The 19,258-nt window shown below is 43.1% G+C and overlaps 1 protein-coding gene across 1 annotated transcript in view; it reads right to left on the bottom strand.

The window, feature by feature from the left end:
• Positions 1–19,258, bottom strand: part of TM9SF3 (transmembrane 9 superfamily member 3) — a 93,571-nt gene that overhangs the window by 47,485 nt on the left and 26,828 nt on the right. Inside the window, exons 2-3 of the mRNA XM_077454362.1 lie at positions 18,510–18,705; positions 4,202–4,324 (exon numbers count right to left, since the gene is read on the bottom strand). Of these exons, the coding sequence (XP_077310488.1) occupies positions 4,202–4,324; positions 18,510–18,705 (319 nt within the window). The remainder of the gene's footprint in view (positions 1–4,201; positions 4,325–18,509; positions 18,706–19,258) is intronic.

Below are 19,258 nucleotides of genomic sequence, written 5' to 3'. Positions count from 1 at the left end.
TCCGACGGCGTGTCCTGGGGATTTGCCTCCATGATCCCCCCTCTCCTGCTCCAGATCCCACAGCTAGTGTGGTATTGCTGGACGCTGGTGGGGAATAGTAGGCCCAGTCTGAGCTTTCCCCTTCCTCGTTGCTCCCTTGGAGACCCAGAAGTCTTGGCGCACAGGGATGACACGGTTTGGCCAGAAATGATGCAAACAACATCTCCGGCACCACCGCAATTGCAGCGAGGAGCTGGGGTGGACTAATCCACCTACACTAAACCTGCATCACCCTACCACTGGCACACCTCGGCACTGGAAGGATAGGGGTAATGTGTCTGCTCCTACAATGCTGGACGGTACCCGAGCCCCAAAAACATAAGGTAGGAACTTCACTGGAGCTGACGGATAGGACTCAGTTCCCCTGTGCAGTCTCCACTCCTCAGGCAGCCCCGAGAGAGGAAAGCCCTCTCCTGGTTCCTAGCAACGTGTTCCTCCAATGGAGGAAACATAAAATGACTGGCCAGGGACCCCCTTTTGAACTGTACAATGTGTTTCCTGTGGCGATGGGAGGGCCTCCATCTCTCAAGGGCTGACCTGGAAGATAACTGGTGAACATAGTTGCTAAAGATCCGTGACTGATTTGTGTATATATTTAAAAAAAAAAAAAAAAAAAAAATAGATGTCAGTTCAGACTACCCTTCAACTCCCAGCATAACTGTTTTCCATTGGCCAAATTTAATCTTCTATCAAGTTTCTCTGTATTCAATATTGCTGTTAAATCAGTCCTTAAAGAAGTAGGGCCAGGGCTCTTTTAGGAGCTTGGGAAGTTTAAAGATCTTGTCAAGAGCTCTGTTCTCTCCGGCAAGTCCTACACATAAGTTATCCTAGCTGTGACCTTGACCTGCCTGGCCGACTAATCTCTTAGCAGGAATCTGATCATTATGGCACTAGAGCATGGAAAGGTTGTCGTAGTCATCCTTTAAGCTGGCCATAGATGGGTTGCCTCACCTCTGAGGCAAGTTTCTCAGCTAGCAGTCATATACTATAAAAATCCCTTTTTTGTGTTACACAGGGAAAATGTGCTGTTGAGGCCCAGAACTGTCATTCCTGATGTTTCTCCCAACGGTGACTCAGCTGCTCATTACACCATTTCTGGGTTGCTCAGAAAGACCATTTTTAAATCTTATGGTCTCAAGGATCAGGTGCCACCCATTCCCATCCAGGAACACACTCCATTAGATTGGCAAAGGTCTCCTGGGCACCATGCCTAAAAGCCTGCAGTCCCGCCTGCAAGCCAACCCCCTCTCCTATTCCAACCACCACAGCTGGTCCCTCTGCCCCTTCACCTCCACCCACCAATCTCTACTCTCTTGCCACCACTAAACTTTTAAACATGCTTTTGCGCTTCCAACCACTGCAGTGATGCACACTTTTACTAGTGCATCCTATTATAGGCTTCCTAGCACTTTAAAGCAGAGCTTCACCTAAAAGGGGAAGCACTGCTTGTCTGAAGGGGGGGGGGCTGGGTTTTCACAACTCAGCTGGAAATTCGCCCCCTTCTCCTCCCCCTCCAGCCAGGCCAGAGCGCAGTAGGGAACCAGCTGTGACGCCTCAAGGCTTCACTGCCGTTACCATTAGTAGAGATGGAGGCGACAGCACCCGAAAGTCGATAAAAGTCTATCTATCTATATATCTATATATCTATATATCTATATATCTATATATCTATATATCTATATATCTATATATCTATATATCTATATATCTATATATCTATATATATATATATATAAAAGCTTGGGTTAAGTCACTGCTGGCTTTCTGGACAGGCAAGTGTCCTAATTTCTAAATCAGCAGCTATAGTATTTATACCTGCTGACTTAATTTTTTTTCTGCAGGAGCCTGAAGCTCCTTTTTAAATTTGTTTGGGCCAGCTTGGACAAAATAATTATACACACGCCAGAACGGACTGGTTGCTACATAGGCTGTAATATTCTATAGTAGCTTACTAAACGGTTCACGGCTTCTCCTAGGCAGGTAGGCAGCATAAGCTACTACAGTACAGCTAAATTCATTAACTAAACCTCATGTATTTGTTTGCTCCCTGCAGAGATTGTGGTAAACTGTATTCCCTGATGAAAAGCACATGTAAGCATATACCTTAACTTGTCAATATAACTGGACAATTAATGTGATTATTAAAGAGCAAATCTTTAAACTGCTCATCACCAATAAACACTCTGCCTTCAGACTTACGTCTTGTTCTATAATCTCCCTTCCTAACACACAATTCCTTTATGTATTACATGCCAACTTAACGAGTTAAACGCGCAATTTAGTCAGTGAGGTTTAGTATTAAAAGTCATATAGTCAAATATCCCAAATGACATACTGCCGGAAGTGTAAAACTTTACATATACCCCATGACGCGACTATCGTTAAGGTGATACACAGAAACAGATCCTCCTACATAAACTGTGCTCATTTATCTTAAGTCTTCTCTTCAGCCTTTCAAAGTCCACAGTTTATAAAGCTTGTCTGAGCTGTCAGAAAAAAGGGGGCACAGGGCTGAGGAGAGCTCTGAGAGCTGATTGTAGGAAAGGGACACACCCCCTTTCATACAGCACACAGGAATACAGCTGAGGCCATCAGCTGGAGCTCCCTCCCCTGTCACCTTTGTGTCAGGAAAACCATTGTAGTTACTGGAGGAGCCAACTATTTCTCAGAGATCCTAGGAGCTAGATCCTCCTCCTCCAGGTTCCAGTTGTTCCCAACTACCTTTCTTTTACACTGCGCCTGCTTCTAGTCCAGGGCTCGACAAAACCCGGGCGCCAGGTCGCATTTGCGACTAGAAATAGCGACCTGGCGCCTGGGGCAGCTCAGCTGGGGGTATCCCGTCTCCGTGGACCCCCCCAGCGTGATCGCGTCGGGCCGTTCCGCCGGCGGCCGGTAATTGAGGCCGCGGCTTTGAGGCCTTCTGCGGTCCTATGATTCCTTCTGGAATCTGGCGCCCTCTTGTGGTGGCCGTTGGTATGACAACTAGCAATGCTAATTGAGCTTGCTCTGCCTGTTTTTTTATTACCTGCCTTTCTACTTCCCTTTATTTAGAACCCCCTAAACATTACATATATTTTTTATTCTAACACCCTAGAGAATAAAATGGTGGTTGCTGCAATACTGTCTGTCACACCGTATATGCGCAGCGGACTTACAAGCGCACTTTTTTTGGGGAAAAATAATTTAGTTAATAAAAAAAAGACAACAAAGTTAGCCCAATTTTTTTTTTATATTGTGAAAGATAATGTTACGCCGAGTAAATTAATACCCAACATGTCACGCTTCAAAATTGCACCCGCTCATGGAATGGCGACAAACTTTTACCCTTTAAAATCTCCATAGGCAACGTTTAAAAAAATTCTACAGGTTGCACGTTTTGAGTTACAGAGGAGGTCTAGGGCTAGAATTATTGCTCTCGCTCTACCGATCACGGCGATACCTCCTATGTGTGGTTTGAACACCGCTTTCATATGCTGGCAGGACAGGGCGCATTTAAAAATATATATTTATATTTTGTTCCTTATTTTAACTTTTTTTTTTTTTTTTCACTGTTCTTTTAAAAAAAAATTTGTGTCACTTTTATTCTTATTATAAGGAATGTAAAAATCCCTTGTAATAGAAAAAGCATGACAGGTCCTCTTAAATATAAGATCGGGGGTCAGAGAGACCTCAGATCTCATATTTACACTAAAATGCAATTAAAAAAATAAATTTGTCATTTGAAAAAAATAAATAAATAAAATGTCCCTCCAAGAGCTATGGGCAATGACTTGGAGACACGGGGGGGGGGGGGGGGGGCGAGGCGCTATCTTCCCCTCACTCGTCTCCATGTCAGGCCAGGGACAGATCCGGATCGCCGTTACCGACCTGGCTCCTAACTTTTTAAGCTGGCTCCTAGATTCCAAGCAAATTTGTCAAGCCCTGTTCTAGTCTACCTGCTGCAAAAGCAGGTAGAACAAGTGCTGCATGTTACTCCTGTGGCATGTGTAAATATCCGGGGATCTCCCCACCACAGTCCCCAAGAGACAGAACACCATCAGCAAAATGGGCCCTACTTGTGTACACTGAGAATACTGCATGAGCCTCTGATAGTTATGACAGACTTTAAATCATGAAAAACGGTTTTCTTTCTTGTATATTTTTAAAAAGCTTAGATCCATACCCCATATTGGCAAGTCATCTATGTACATCTGGTACCAGTAGTGATTTTTTATTGCGTAAACGAACGCATCTCTCTTTGCCTTGTCCAGCTCTATTTCACAATATGTTGCTTGCATGACATCCTCTGTTAAAAAGAAAACACATTCTCAAACATTGAAAATTATTACGTTAAATCAAAAGTAATTTTCTTTTTAAATATACCAGCAGTCTTAGAATTCAACAAATTTTAAACGGCAAAAAACAAGCAACCTATGCATTACCATTAAACTTATAACCACTTAGACAAATGAATGCTCACAACAATTTTCTTCTTAAAATTGCACTTTATATCCGGAAATCATAAATTTTTTTCTTTTGCAGTACCCTCATCCTAGTTTTGAAAGCAACAACCAATTGCTGCTGTACTGCAGGGAAGCCACAACTAGGATCTTCTAAATCAGACACTTCTGGAAGTGCTGAATGCTTAGTCTCCAAGGCCCCTTTCACACTTGTGTGACTTTTCCTGGGTGACTGCAAGTCGCACCGACTTCAAAGTAGTCCATGTACTACTACTTTGGTCCAACTTTGATGGGAGTTGAGGTCCATAGACCTCAAGTTTACACAGAAAGTCCCTGAAATCGGGTAAAAATTGCAACTCAAGTCAAGGCAGTGTGAAAGGGGCTTAATGGGGCATTGTGGTTCCTCCTGCTAGTCTTATTGCAACAACAAGACACAGAAGTGATGTAGGGGCCAGCGGGAGCAACCGTAGAGCACATGCATGGGGGGAGGATTACAGAAATAATTCACTCTATGAAGTTTTGGCATCAGAAGACCCTTTCAGTGGTGGCTTATTTACAATATGGCAGCAACCATTAGCAGAGACAAGACTAATAACACACACACACACACACATATACATATATATACATATATATATATATATATATACATATATATATATATATATATATATATATATATATATATATATATATATATATATATATATATATATATATATATATATATATATATATATATATATATATATATATATATATTCTCTTTTTAGCAGTTGTAGTAGAATTTACCATTTTTGTTAACAGTCATATTATAGCAATCTACTAAAATCGATCAAAGCCGAGTTCCACCCTATGTTTGAAATTTGGCCATAGGCTTTGCTGATCGCAATGGCATTAAAGCGGGAGTCCACCGGGACTCCGCGTTTTTTTTTTTTTTTTTTTTTTTTAAAAGCCAGCAGCTACAAATACTGCAGCTGCTGACTTTTAAAATAGTGACACTTAACTGTCCAGCGCACCCGCGATGTCGGCACCCGAAGCCGATCTCTAGGTCGTCTGTCGGGTCCTGCAGCCGCCATCTTGGGTATGGGAATCAGGAAATGGTTCCCTACTGCGTATGCACGAATCGCGCTGCGCAATAAGGACGCTCCCCGCTGCCTCTGGGATCTGTGTGTTTTCCAGCAGGCAGCGGGGCACTTGCGGGAAGGGGCGGGCACTTGCGGAAAGGGGCGTAAGTTACGCCCCTTTCCGCAGAGAGCAGAGAGCTATCCCGGAAGTGGGTGCAGTTACCTGTATTATCCAGGTAACTGCACCCCCCTCCCCCCTGAAAGGTGCCGATTGTGGCACCGGAGGGGGGGAGGGTTCCGATGAGCGGAAGGTCCACTTTAGGGTGGACCTCCGCTTTAATGTTAGGAATGTTTTTCTTTTCAAAGCATATTACCTGTAGGGTTAATAAAGATGTCCACTTGCATTGTACCTGCCGCCTATTGGCTCCAGGGATATAAGTGTCATCAAGCCCAGGAATTAATGGGCAAATTGATTGCCAGGTTGCCATAATGGGAACTTCCTCCATTGTACACACTGCGCAGGCACGAGATCGGGAGGTGCATGCTGGCTAGCCAGTTGCACCTTATCGCAGAAGAAGCTCCAAATGGGCTTCAGATGCCCACACCGAAGATGGTAGCTTGTGTGCTAGAGGGTGGAGTACACTGGTTAACTAAATAAATAAAACAATTACATATACAGCATATGCCAAATTTCATTTGATAAGCTGTGACTTTCACATGGTTGAGGAAAAAAAAAAAAAAAAAAAAAAAACCTGAGTGGAGCTCCGCTTTAACCATTGTACTTTACTCATTGCTAGATTATTTCTGTATAGACGGGTCTACAGCCCTCATACATTTCATTTAGGGCTACTGCATCACATATCAATGTTTTTTTTTTTGAAGACTGTTCTAGGCATTGACGACTCATGAGAATGTTGGATTTAAGAGTTCCAAGTTAAAGCGGTAGTAAACCCGCTAACACTTTTTTCCCTACACCTGTAAGGCAAAAGGCATAATGCGCTAGTATGCACCACAAGGCAAGGTCCGGCATCTGCCGGGCTTTCAGCCAAGAATCCCCTGTGCGCATGCGCCTCTGCAGTCAGTGGCTCATTGCAGGGGGAATATCTCCTAAACTGCAACAGGTATATTTTACCTACAGGTAAGCCTTATCTGTAGGTAAAAGTTAAAATGTTGACACTACAACCACTTTAAACTGGGCAGAGGGAAGTGCTTCGGAAAGGAGGCTACCGTTAGGGCCAGAACCCTTATGCATAAGCAAACTGAGAAGGGAAGTTTTGACTCCAAGTAACACTGGGAAGCAACTTTCTCCTGAGGGAAAGTTAATTGTCTAGCCAAAGGTTTAAAGGAACCAAATTGTTCTTTGGATGTTGGCAGACAAGGATGTGGCATACAAATCCTTCAGAAGGTGGTTGTTCAGGTAACCTGTGACATGAATACTCTGGCTTTGCAGAAGTGCTGGAACACTCAGGGTGCATTAGAGAGCCAGAATGATGGTCTCACAGCAAAACGTGGGAAAAGTGGGATGTGTAGGAGGAGCTGCACAATTACCGTTAAAAATTTGTGATCTCGATTCAACCCCCCTAACCATCTCTATTGCCGAGTTTGCCGATTCTTTCATATAACAAGTGGAGAGACTTATATTGCTCACTCAGCTGTAAAAAGAAAATATCTGGGAAGTCTGCCAAGTTTTTAACATGAAATATTGTAACTAACTCTTCCTTCTTAGATCAAAGGGAAAAACTACTGTGTAAAGAAAAAATCCAGGCAGTCTGCCAAGTTTTTAACAATGTGTAAACGCAGGAATTTTAACCACTTAAAGTCTAAGAGGGGAAACAGTAAAGTTATCCCATTTTTTTTTTTTTTGCTTTAATGTGAAAGATGTTACGCCACGAGAATCGTGAGAAAAATTGTAATATCTTCTAAGCAAAAAAAAAAAATTGTGATTCATTTTAGCCAGAATCATGCAGCTCTAACATGTAGCTAGGCATCTTGTATGTCTACTGACCCAGAAATTCCTCTTGTCAACCAGAAACATCGATTCCACCTGGACTTTTGGTACATGAGGAAAATCGGTTTAGAAATTTTAACTTCAGTATAAGGCAAATGAGCCGGTTTGGTTTTGGGACTGTGGATATGTTTGAGTAAGGTTCTTCAAAGTCATGCATATGCAATTAGCACACCTCCAGCTGCTGCAGAACTACAAGTCCCATGAGGCATAGTACGACCTACAGCCACAAGCATGACACCCAGAGGCATGATAGGACTTGTAGTTTTTCAACAGCTGGAGGTCCGCTAATTGTATATCCCTGTGCTAAACTAACTGGTACAACCACTCCTTGGTAAAGGGAAAAGGGGATTAAAAAAAAAAAAAAAAAAAAAAAAAAAACACCAACAACAACAACACCAACACCAACACCAACACCAACACCAACACCAACACCAACACCAACACCAACACCAACACCAACACCAACACCAACACCAACACCAACACCAACACCAACACCAACACCAACACCAACACACACGAAGCTAAGCTAGAAATTCCATCTTATAACCCTTTGAAAAAACCCAGAGAACCAGGATAGCTTTTGCACCAATCTGGATCCAAGCTAACAGGCTTTCTATTTCTCATTTAACCACTTCCCGACCGGCACACGATGATGTACATCGGCAGAATGGAACGGGCAGGCAAACTGGGGTACAGGTATGTCCATTTGTATTTGGCGCCCTGCCAGCAGTGTGCGCGCCGTCGGGACCCCCGTGAGCCCAGTCGCGGGTCCTGCGGACTCGATCGCCCTGGGGATACCTGCGATCGTCTCACGGGGAGATTCTGTTTACATTGGCATCTCCTCGTTCTGCCTAGCAACAAGCGACACTGATCTCTGCTCCATGTGATTGGAGCAGAGATGAGTGTTCACTAACACACAGCCCAGCCCCCCACAGTAACACGCCCCTAGGACACACTTAACCCCTACACTGCCACCCCCTGGTTAACCCCCTCAATGCCAGTGTCATTTACACAGGAATCGGTGCATTTGTATAGCACTGATTGCTGTATAAAATGACAATGGTCACAGAAATGTGTCAAAAATGTCCCATGTGTCCCCCATAATGTTGCAGAAAAAAAAAAAAAAAAAAAAAAAAAAAAAAAAAGCTGATCGCCACCATTACTAGTAAAAAAAATATTAATAAAAATGCCATAAAACTATCCCCCATTTTGTAAACGATATACATTTTACGCAAACCAAATCAATAATCGCTTGCGATTTTTTTTTTTACCAAAAATATGAAGAAGAATACGTATCGGCCTAAACTGAGGGAATTTTTTTTTATATATATATATATGTTTTTGGGGGATATTATAGCAAAAAGTAAAAAATAATGCGTTTTTTCAAAATTGTCGCTCTATTTTTGTTTATAGTGCAAAAAATAAAACCGCAGGGGTGATCAAATACCTCCAAAAGAAAGCTCTATTTGTGGGGGGGGGGGGGGGGGATCAATTTTGTTTGGGAGCCACTTTGCATGACCGTGCGTTTGTCAGTTAAAGCGACACCGTGTCGAATCGTAAAAAGTGGTCTGGTCTTAAGCCAGCAAAATGGTTCGGTCTGAAAGTGGTTAAGCGTTTTCTCATGGGGTAGGAGTACCTTTCCCTCCCAGTGACTTCCTTGATGAAGTCATCAAGAGATTCTCCCAAACAGGCATTTACTGTCAAAAAGCATGCACAGAAGATGCTTTTTGCAAGCAGAATCAGCTGGCAAGGATTTTAATCACAAAATTAGCACATATGTACAGAAATATTGGACATTCTAGAGATTTGTCAAATTACATTCTCTAGTCTAGAACATCAACAAAAAAACATAACACTGAGGGCATCAACTAACAGCAGGGTCCTTAAAGCGGTTCTTCACCCTAAAGGGGAAGTTCCGCTAGTATTATCCCTCCCCCCCTCCGGTGCCACAATCGGCACCTTTCGGGGGGGAGGGGGGTGCAGTTACCTGGATAACTGAACCCACTTCCGGCCAGACGGCCGCAGACCCCCGCCCCCCCGTTGTGTTCTGGGAAACACAGTTCCCAGAGACACAGTGGGGGACCATAAGAGAAGCGCAGCGCAACTCGCGCATGCGCAGTAGGGAACCGGGCAGCGAAGCCCTCATGCTTCACTTCCCGATTCCCTGACAGAGGATGGCGGCGGTGGCTGCAGCGAGACGAGCGATCGCTCGTCATCTGCCGCCGACATCGCTGGAACCTGGGACAGGTAAGTGTGATATTATTAAAAGTCAGCAGCTGCAATATTAGTAGCAGCTGGCTTTTAATATTTTTTTTTTTTTAGGTGCAGCTCCTCTTTAAAGACAGTTTCTGGTCTATTTATTGTCCAGTTAGCAAAAGTATGGCAAATAGACATAACAGCAAAAGCTGGCTGTAGGGCAGAACCTGCAAGGGCCAAGGCAGTCTTTAGGAGGTATTCCAGACTCCTATGAACAGAACCCTTAAAAGATGCAACATACTAAACATGAACTGCAAGGGGTTAGAGTACTGAAACAGCAGTAGCCACTACAGCAAATTTATTTTTAAATTGCTTTTCTAGGTGAAAGTGTTAAAGTTTTAAAAACAAAAAAACAAGTTAAACTTAAAGTGGTTGTAAACCCTTACAACACACTTTAACCTACATGTAAGCCTAGATTAAGGCTTACCTCTAGGTGCTGCAAATATCTCCTAAACCTACATGGTTTAGAAGATATTTACAATTCCCCGTACGAGGATTCCTTCTGCGCATGTGCCAATGTACTCGGCGCATGCACACTTTAGAAGGGTTACGGCATGTCACAGTCATTAAACGATATGTTGCGACTGACGGCTCCCACGCACGGGAGTGACGTCACGCGACTTGAGCCAGTCACAGAGCCAGAGTCCGTGACCCCGGATAGAAGATGAACACTTACAGCCGGCGAGGAAATTGGGGACATCGCTGGTTCCTGTGTCAGGTAAGTGACACATAATGGGCTACTATGTGATGCATAGTAGCCCATTATGCTTTGCCTTTGCAGTGAAACAGAGGAAGTAAACCCATCAGCGATTACTTTCTCTTTAAATGCTCTGTGCAATGGTTTTGCACAGAGCAGCCTACATCCTCATCTTCTTGGGTCCCTCGCCGGCACGCTTGGCCCCTCTTTTCTACTGAGTGCCCCCACATCAAACAGCAAACGAGCGAAGGCTGTATCCATTCAGATGTGGAGTCGTGACTCGGCCCCACCCATTCTCTCACATCATTGGCACACCAACCGATTGACAGCAGCGGGAGCCAATGGCTGTGTCTCAGCCAATCAATGGGGAGAGTCGTGGAAAGCGGAGTCTCTTGTGCAATATCGCAGGATCCTTTCAGGATTGGGCCAGTCCTTAAAGTGCACAATCCATTTGTGCATGTGTTGGAAGTCTTTGACTTTAGTGTTCATTCAAGCTTGTTTAGGCTATGGAGAGTCAAGTGTGCTAGATCAGTGGTTCGCAACCCTGTCCTTAAGTACCCCCAAAAGGCCACGTTTGCAGATTTTCCTTTATCTTACACAGGTGCTTTAAATCAGAGTCAATGGCTTAGTATTTTGGACAGCTATTTTATCCTAGAGAAATTCCCAAAACATGGCCTGTTGGGGGTACTTGAGGACAGGGTTGAGAACCACTGTGCTAGATAAAGACTAGTATGCACCACATCAGTTAATGTATCCACAGTAGACAGCATTTGGCGCAGAGCCGTAGCCTTTACCTCACAACTTGCAGGGGAAGGAAAATATTCCATCTCGGCTACAAAATAAGGATCCTCAATCCTTTCCTCCATAGGACATATAGCAATTCTGCCCTCTGAAAGCCAAAGGTTCTAGAAGCGAAGATTTCACAGTGGAAAGGAAATCTGTTTTTCTCAAACAGGCTGCAGGGTGTGCATCTGAGAGGAAGCTAGAGTCAGATAAGAGGAGCAGTGTCATAATAGCACATTGCCTTGGGTCCAATGAACAGCTAGTGTTGGCTTGAGTTTCCTGTAGGCCACTTGCAGAATGCATTTCATTTTGCTCTTTCATCCCAGCTCCCTTATATGCCTGCGATTCATTATTGCCAAGTGAGGGGATCATCAGTGGACTACTCATGGTTATGGAATCTGCCAAATTTAAATTGCTCATGCCGAGAAATATTCAAGACAAAATGGCAGGGGTTACCACAATAAAAATGAATAACTCCCAAATCATCTTCTGTACCACGCACTGCAGAAGAAACCACTGTCAATGTACAGGGAAAACCCTGTATTACGTGGTTAGGCCTACTATGGGTACAGCGTATGCCCTTCATGGTGGGTATGCACTCAAAGGGGGCCTTTAGTGTCTGGGAACCATAGAAGTGGACCACAGTCCTGGACCTGCATATCACCCTGCAGTTAGCTACACATGTTGCACAATGTAATGGGCATGTAATACAGGATACAGTGTCTGAAGAAAACTTTACAGGCAGAACCTGTGTCGCGAGGTTTAGTTGTTTCCGAATGGTTACTCTGTGTAGCCTATCTGGAAACTACCAGGTAGATACAGGCAGTAAGCAGTCCAATCTTGATGAAAGCTTCAGAAAAAAATAAAAAATAAATTGAGAAAAATAAATACTAGAAATATTTCCCAGGGGAGAACAGGACCATCATCTAAAGCAGGGGTCTCAAACTGGCAGCCCTCCAGCTGTTGTTGAAAATACAAGTCCCATGAGGCATTGCAAGGCTGGCAGTGATAAGCATGCATCCCACAGGCAGAGGCATGATGGGACTTGTAGTTTTGCAGCAGCTGAAGGGCCGCCAGTTTGACACCACTAAGCTAACATCTGGAGTCCAACGGGTTTTATGGGTGCACTCGAATGCCTCATACACCCGATCAGATTTTCCACAGACAAAACCTGACTTTTGTACGAAGGGCGTTGGCCAGGAACTTGTTTTGCATACAAACTGCAAGGAATTGTCAGCCAACACACATGAATGTAGTGATGTACTAATGTGTTTTTTCAGCTCTTTAGCTCCACCCTTTGGGCTCCTTCTGCCAATTTCATGTTAGTAGAAGTCTGGCGAGTATTGATTCACGCTTTTGATTTCACACTTCTCAGTTCGTTTCTGAACGCTATGTTGCGGAATCGGAGGAGATAACGTGTTATTTATGATTGGCCTTGGAATTTTTGCTTTAACCCAAGGGGAAGGAGGGAGAAGGGGGAGGGGGGGAGGAGGGAGGACCAAAAATTGGTTGCTTTATTAATCATGACCAATTATGTCATATGCCTTTGCTGCGGGAGCTTCAGGGGAATAATCTGGATGATTTTAATTATCATCTCCGGATGACGGAGCCTTGCTTTCACCAACTCTTGGCATTGTTGACCCCCTTTATTAAGAAGCAGGACATATGCATGAGACTTATTTTATTTTTTGGTTGAATGATGATTGGATATATATTTTCTAGATTTTTGGATGCATAGAATGCACTTTTTGGTTAAGTTCTATTGGCCAATAGCATGTCTAATTTTCTTTATTTTCTTTTTTGAATGCACAAAAAAAAAAAAAAAAAAAAAAAAAAATGTGCAGAATACTTGGCTATGTCTTTTACTTCAAATGACAGTTTGGGAGTAGGCAGTTACATTTAAAAAAATACAACGTAAAAATTAACAAGGGACATAGTTGTATCTTTGATCTCAAAACTACGTAACAATGGTGTTGTGGTAACTTGCAAAGAAAAAAATTATATATATTACTCGATCGCACTAGAAAAAAAAATGGAAGATTGTATACTCACCTTCCGTAATTTTCTTTTCCTGACGCATCTTCATGGCAGCACACACTGGGGTTGTGACTCCGCCTCCACAACCTGACAGGATTGGATTAGCTATAAATTTGAAGGGGAGACCCCCCGCTGCATTCTCTGTATATATCATCACAAAGAGACAGGGAGGGAACCGTGTGCTGCCCTGAAAATGCATCAGGAAAGGAAAATTACGGAAGGCGAGTATACAATTTTCCGTTTTCCCGACGCCTTCATGGCAGCACACACTGGGAAATAACTCGCCAGTCGGGTGGGTGCAAGTAAAAATAAACTTTAACTCCTTATAATGCGGAAGAATTTTCTCTAATGATGGATCTGCCGAAGTCAGTCATGGACAAGTGAGCTGAGTCCACCTTGTAATGGGAAATAAAGGTATGCCTGGAGGACCAAGACGCTGCTCTGCATATTGTCTCTGGAGATACTCTGCAATACGCTGCCCAGGAGGTAGCCACTGCCCTTGTAGAATGAGCCCCGATGCCCTCAGGAATCACCAGGTGCTAGGAGGAATATGCTTTCTTAATGATTCTGACCAGCCAGGATGCGATGGTACACGAGGAAGCTGCTTGCCCGGGTTTGGATCCGTAAGGGATGACTAAGTGAATCTGTCCTTCTAAACGAGGTAGTAGCAGTTAGATAATTAATGATGGTTGACCTCACATCTAGAGGGTGTGGATCCCCCTGATCGTTAGAGAAGGATGGAAGAATGAGGTCCTGGTTGTAGTGGAATAAAGTGGCCACTTTGGGTATAAACTGCTCCGAGGGTCTTAGAACCACTCTGTCGGGAAAGAGGTTCCGAGATCATCAATGCTTGGATTTCTGACACCCTTTTTGCTGATGTAATTGCAATAAGGAAAGTCAGCTTCAAAGTCAAGTCCCATAGAGAGATTGTTTCAAATGGATTAAAACGGAGGGGAAGATAGAGCGTGGAGAACTACTGATAAATCCCATGATGGAAAGACAAATCAGTTGCCAGCCAGAGCCTGCCTAAGTGTGCTGGGGTCCATGTCAGCAACCATACCTATGGTACAGTGGTCGCAGTGGCACATGAGAACTCTCCAGAACTCATTTCTCAGGCAGTGGGATGGAGTATCGATGCATCAAACCATCTTTATCTCCAGGTCGGTCAAGCAGTCGATATGGTGGTGGGCACACCGCAGCAAGCTCGGGAGATACAGAATATCCAGAAATAGTCAATCGCTGGCCTACAGGCCCCCCCAGCCGTTTTTCAATTCTAAATCCATCTTTCGATCAAGAACATCCCGGAAAGAGACCGCATCTTCGATCGGTAATGTCACGTGACGGGCAAGACGCATTAATGAAGAGTCGACGATGGGAGCATTTATTAAGGGTTTCACTTTTGTTTCCTTTAAGGGATAAATTTTTGCCAGTCTATTGGAAAGGCTAGCCCTTTTATCTGATCTCTCCCACTCGTCCTTGATGAGATCCTCGAGTTCCTCAATGAAAGGAAATCTTTCCGGATCCCTTTTTAAATTTGGAAAATACTTCCGCACCTTAGGGGGATTTGTTGCATCCTCCTGCCAGCCAATTGCCTCTTTAACAGATTTTGCAAAGGGTTCCACAAGAGAAAAGTCTTAGCCGGCTGACATCTGACTCTCACCCTCTGAGGAAGACTCCTATGCTTGGGTGAGATAAGGTTCCGCAGAGGATGTGCTGAGAACAGCTCTATCCAAAGCTGGTGTTGCTGACTCCAGTAATGATTCTCGTGCAGACTCCCTAATGAGGTCCGTAGCCATTCTTGCATCCGCTTCCTTCTCTCTAGTGGCCCCATTGAAACAGGAACGACATGCAAGCTTATCTGGCAAAGCCGGAGCACCGCATACCCAGCAAGCGTTTGCTGCAGGGCGGGCATGGCGGCTTTGATGGTGCAAGGAAGGAGACCTCCTGCGTCCTGACTGGCTATGGTGTGAGTGGCTATGCCATGAATGGCTATGCCTTCGGTGACGTGAAGGGGATCTTGAGCAGCTTCTGCGAGATTTTCTACTCGAGGTATGGCTAGATCTTCTCCCATGTCTAGAACTTGCGGTCCTTGATTCAGCTGGGCTGCCGAAAGAAAAGGCAGCAATAAGCATCTAGCACTCTTTTTTCATCTCCCCTTCAATACTTACCTTACCGGTATAACCTCTTACCTAACTTGCTGATGGTGGAAAAAAATACAGGACAGTCTACAAATGTAAAAAAGGAATGAATAAGTAGGAAGCAATTACTATGCCTCCTACTAAAAATTTCTAACATTTGATTGCCAGCAATACACCATAAATATGGACATATAAATATATATTTATTATTATTTTATAATTATTTTAATTATATTTTAATTTATTAAATAATAATAAAAAAAGAAAAAGCAGGAGAATATATAAAAAGAAACCCCACAGGGACTTACCTTGGGTGGAATATTCAAATCAGGGATGCAGAGCAGTCCTCTCCAGCTGTAGCCAGCAATACACCATATTCTGAATTTACACAGACACTGTTTTTAAAAAATTGTGCCATATCGCCGCTGAACGACGCTCCACGCATGCGCGGAAGTGTCTCGTGTATCCCCGCGCCAACTAAAAACATAGGGGAGAAAATCCTAGCTCTGCACATGCGCAGAGCGGCGAAACAAACGGCGGTCATGAGGGATAACAGGTACCAGCAATCCCTGCTCCCTCCGCTGATAGAGAGAAAAAAAAAAAAAAGAAAAAAAAAAAAAGGTACTTATTTTGACACAAGGCAAATTAACTCGGTAATCGCCAGGTTGCATAAATATAGGAAAGTAAAGTGGGAAAGCAAGGAAGGGAAGTCCACTGCAAAATAAAAGCTTCTTACATGCCAATTAGATGCCCCTTGAGACCACCAGAGCGGGGGCTCCCTCCATAGAAGCTCCTTTAGAGACTGTACAGGAGGGACTTCCAAACATGAGAGGCTTGAACCTGCTGGGGCGAAGGCGGTAAGAGGCTTATTCATCTGTAACAGGAAAAAACGCGTCCGTCCAACCTGTCAAGTGAGGATAAAAAAGAGAATGCAGCGGGGGGGGGGGGGGGGGGGGGGTCTCCCCTTCAAATTTATAGCTAATCCAATCCTGTCAGGTTGTGGGGGCAGAGTCACAACCCCAGTGTGTGCTGCAATGAAGGCGTCAGGAAAAAGCCTTTGTAAATAAGTTTGCACTAACTCCATCAGTATCACCAAAAGCAGCTTCATTATCCCATTAAAGAAGAGAATGTGTGCTGCATTTCAAGACTTCATAATTTGCCACGTCAGGAATGTTAATGCTCCATTACAAACGCAAGTTTACAAGACTGACCGCTTCCAGCTCGTCTTTGCTTCAGAGCATGCGTTTGTACTTTGGATTTTTGTCCGACAGACTTTGTGCACACACGCTCGGAAAATCCAACAGACATTTGTCTGCGGAAAATTTTAAAGCCTGCCATGCAACATTTGTCTGCAGAAAATCCGACAATTGTCCGATGGAGCGTACAAACGGTCAGATTTTCCACCAACAGCCTGCCATCACACATTTCCCACCGCAAAATATGATCAAGTGTACGAGGCTTTAAGCCCCATACACTATTAGATATTCTGCATATTTTTGTCTTCAGATTTACCAAAAAAAATAAAATAAATAAAAACATGTAGTGCAAGGGCCTGCCCGATTGCATATGAATTGAAACTCTTAAGGTTTGACCTCATATTATATGGTTTTGGTAAATCTGAAGACAAAAATCTGCAGAAAATCTAATAGTGTGTATGGGGCCTAAGGCTGGCTATACACTATACGAGTTTCCTTTAGATTTCATCAAATCCATATAAAAAACAAGGTCAAACACACACTTTCAATTTGTATGCAATCAGGCAGGCCCTTGCACTACATAGTTGAAGGTAAATCTTAAAGGAAATTAAGCAAGAAAATTGTATAAACGTATGGCCAGCTCAAGAGCAGCCTCAACTTCTTTATTTTTTTAAATAGCCAGGCCTGCATATAAACTGTGGTCTATAAATACAAAGTTCTGTGCCCCATACGATACGATTAAGACAAACATTTTTTGCATAGATGAAAACGATGAAATGATAGGAGACAGATGAAGACCAATCTGTTATTTTGTATATAGATTTATTTGAAACCACTTAACGACCAGCCGCTGTCATATGCCGGTACTTTGACGTGGAATACAACTGTTATAGCAGCAGATAGCTGCCATAACTCCAGTATCCTATTAAATGGTGGGCGGCTGGCTTTCAGATAAAAGTGGTCTCCAAGGAGGATTTGCAGCTAGATCACTTAAATCGGCAATGGAAGAGGTAAGCCCCATCCCCACGCGCTCCGGTTGTCTCCGCTGCTTATCAAAGCTGTCGTAGTGGTGGAGACGATTGTGTCCTTTCCCCCGTGAGACTGGATGTCGAGAGAGAAAGATGGCCCCCACTCAACTACATAACATTAAATGACGGAAGCGACATCAAAACGCACTTCTGCTCAATGCTCTTAAAAAGGGGATTTTTTTTTCCCCAGAAGACTGAAGTCTAAATGCAAGATCGGAGGTCTTTTTGACCCCAGATCTCACAGAGGAGCTGTCATGCTTTTTCCCCCCCCCCTATTACAGGGATGGTTTACAATCCTTGTAATAGAAATAAAAGTGACTTTTTTATTATTATTAAAAGTAAAATAAGAAAAAAATTTAATCAAAAGCGTGCTGTCCAGCAAGAGCAATAATCCTAGCATTAGACCTGGATCTAAAGATTGCAAATTATTTTAGTTTAGGTATAAAATGTGTCAAAGCCACTATAATATTCACAATTAGTAACAATAAATAAATACAGCTAGAATGATGTGTGACTATCTTAGGTTGTGTAAATTCTGCTAACTGAATCGCAACTAGAAGGACCTACATGTTTAGAAATGCCTTTATATCAGTTCTGAGCCTTTCCTTGCCATATGAAAGCAAATGTGGCACCAACAGTTCTATAAAGACAACTTTTATTTACTTAACCCCCAACATATCATGCAGTTAAAAGCAGTAAAGAATTTTCTTTCAAATTACCAGGAGTTCCACATGATGTTTATTATTCAGTTTTATCATTCCCAAAAGAAAAATCAGTTGAGAGACCTAACAGACATCAGAAAAAGGACACATACTCACCTCTAAATTTAATATCTAAACCGCTAAATTCTAATTCAACACCTTGAAGAGCTTCTCCTAATGTTTCATGATAGTGGCTAATACTTTTCTTTGTTCCAACACAGAATGGAAGGGAGAAGTACTTGTATGTCTCTTGCCGATTGTGGTAGGGTCCCACTGTGTTCATCCATAAAACCACCTCCTCTTTTTCTTGATACTGCAAGAAAATCAAACAAGAAACTGATTAGACAAACGTGGACACACATGGTAAAATGAAACTCATTTAGTTCTAAGCACATGAAGTAAGCAAAATCAGAAAACATTTGAGTCTTAAGGGGATGCTTTGGTTTCAACACAACTTGCATATTGAATGGTTTCATAATACAAGGGTCATGTGTGAAAGTGCCAAGTGTGATAGTCTGCTTTAATACTGCACAAGTTTTGCAGCACTTCCTATTAAGTCAGTGTACCTGCAATACATTTTTATGATAAGGATTCCACCCAGTTGTCAAGGTGGCCAAAAGACCTTGCTTTGTTGTAACATACTGAGGGGGTCTGTGTGAGCAAGCCTTTACAGGCAAAGCAGCAAGCGTCTGCAATCAGTTTGAGATGCCTTTGAGAATATTCATACTGAATTGCACAAACAGTTGACCTGTGTCTGTCCTGATTTTGCATTCTAAAGCTGGATACACACTATACAATTTTCTATAGATTTTTTTTTTCCTTTAGATTTACCAAAACCATATAATTTGAGGTCAAACCTAAAAAAC

The sequence above is a fragment of the Lithobates pipiens genome, unplaced genomic scaffold, assembly GCF_037356315.1.
Source record: "Lithobates pipiens isolate NorthernLeopardFrog02 unplaced genomic scaffold, aLitPip1_a1.2 Scaffold_25, whole genome shotgun sequence".
NCBI lineage: Eukaryota > Metazoa > Chordata > Amphibia > Anura > Ranidae > Lithobates > Lithobates pipiens.
The sequence above is the reverse complement of the archived record's forward strand: the minus strand, read 5'-3'. Positions and strand labels throughout refer to the sequence as shown.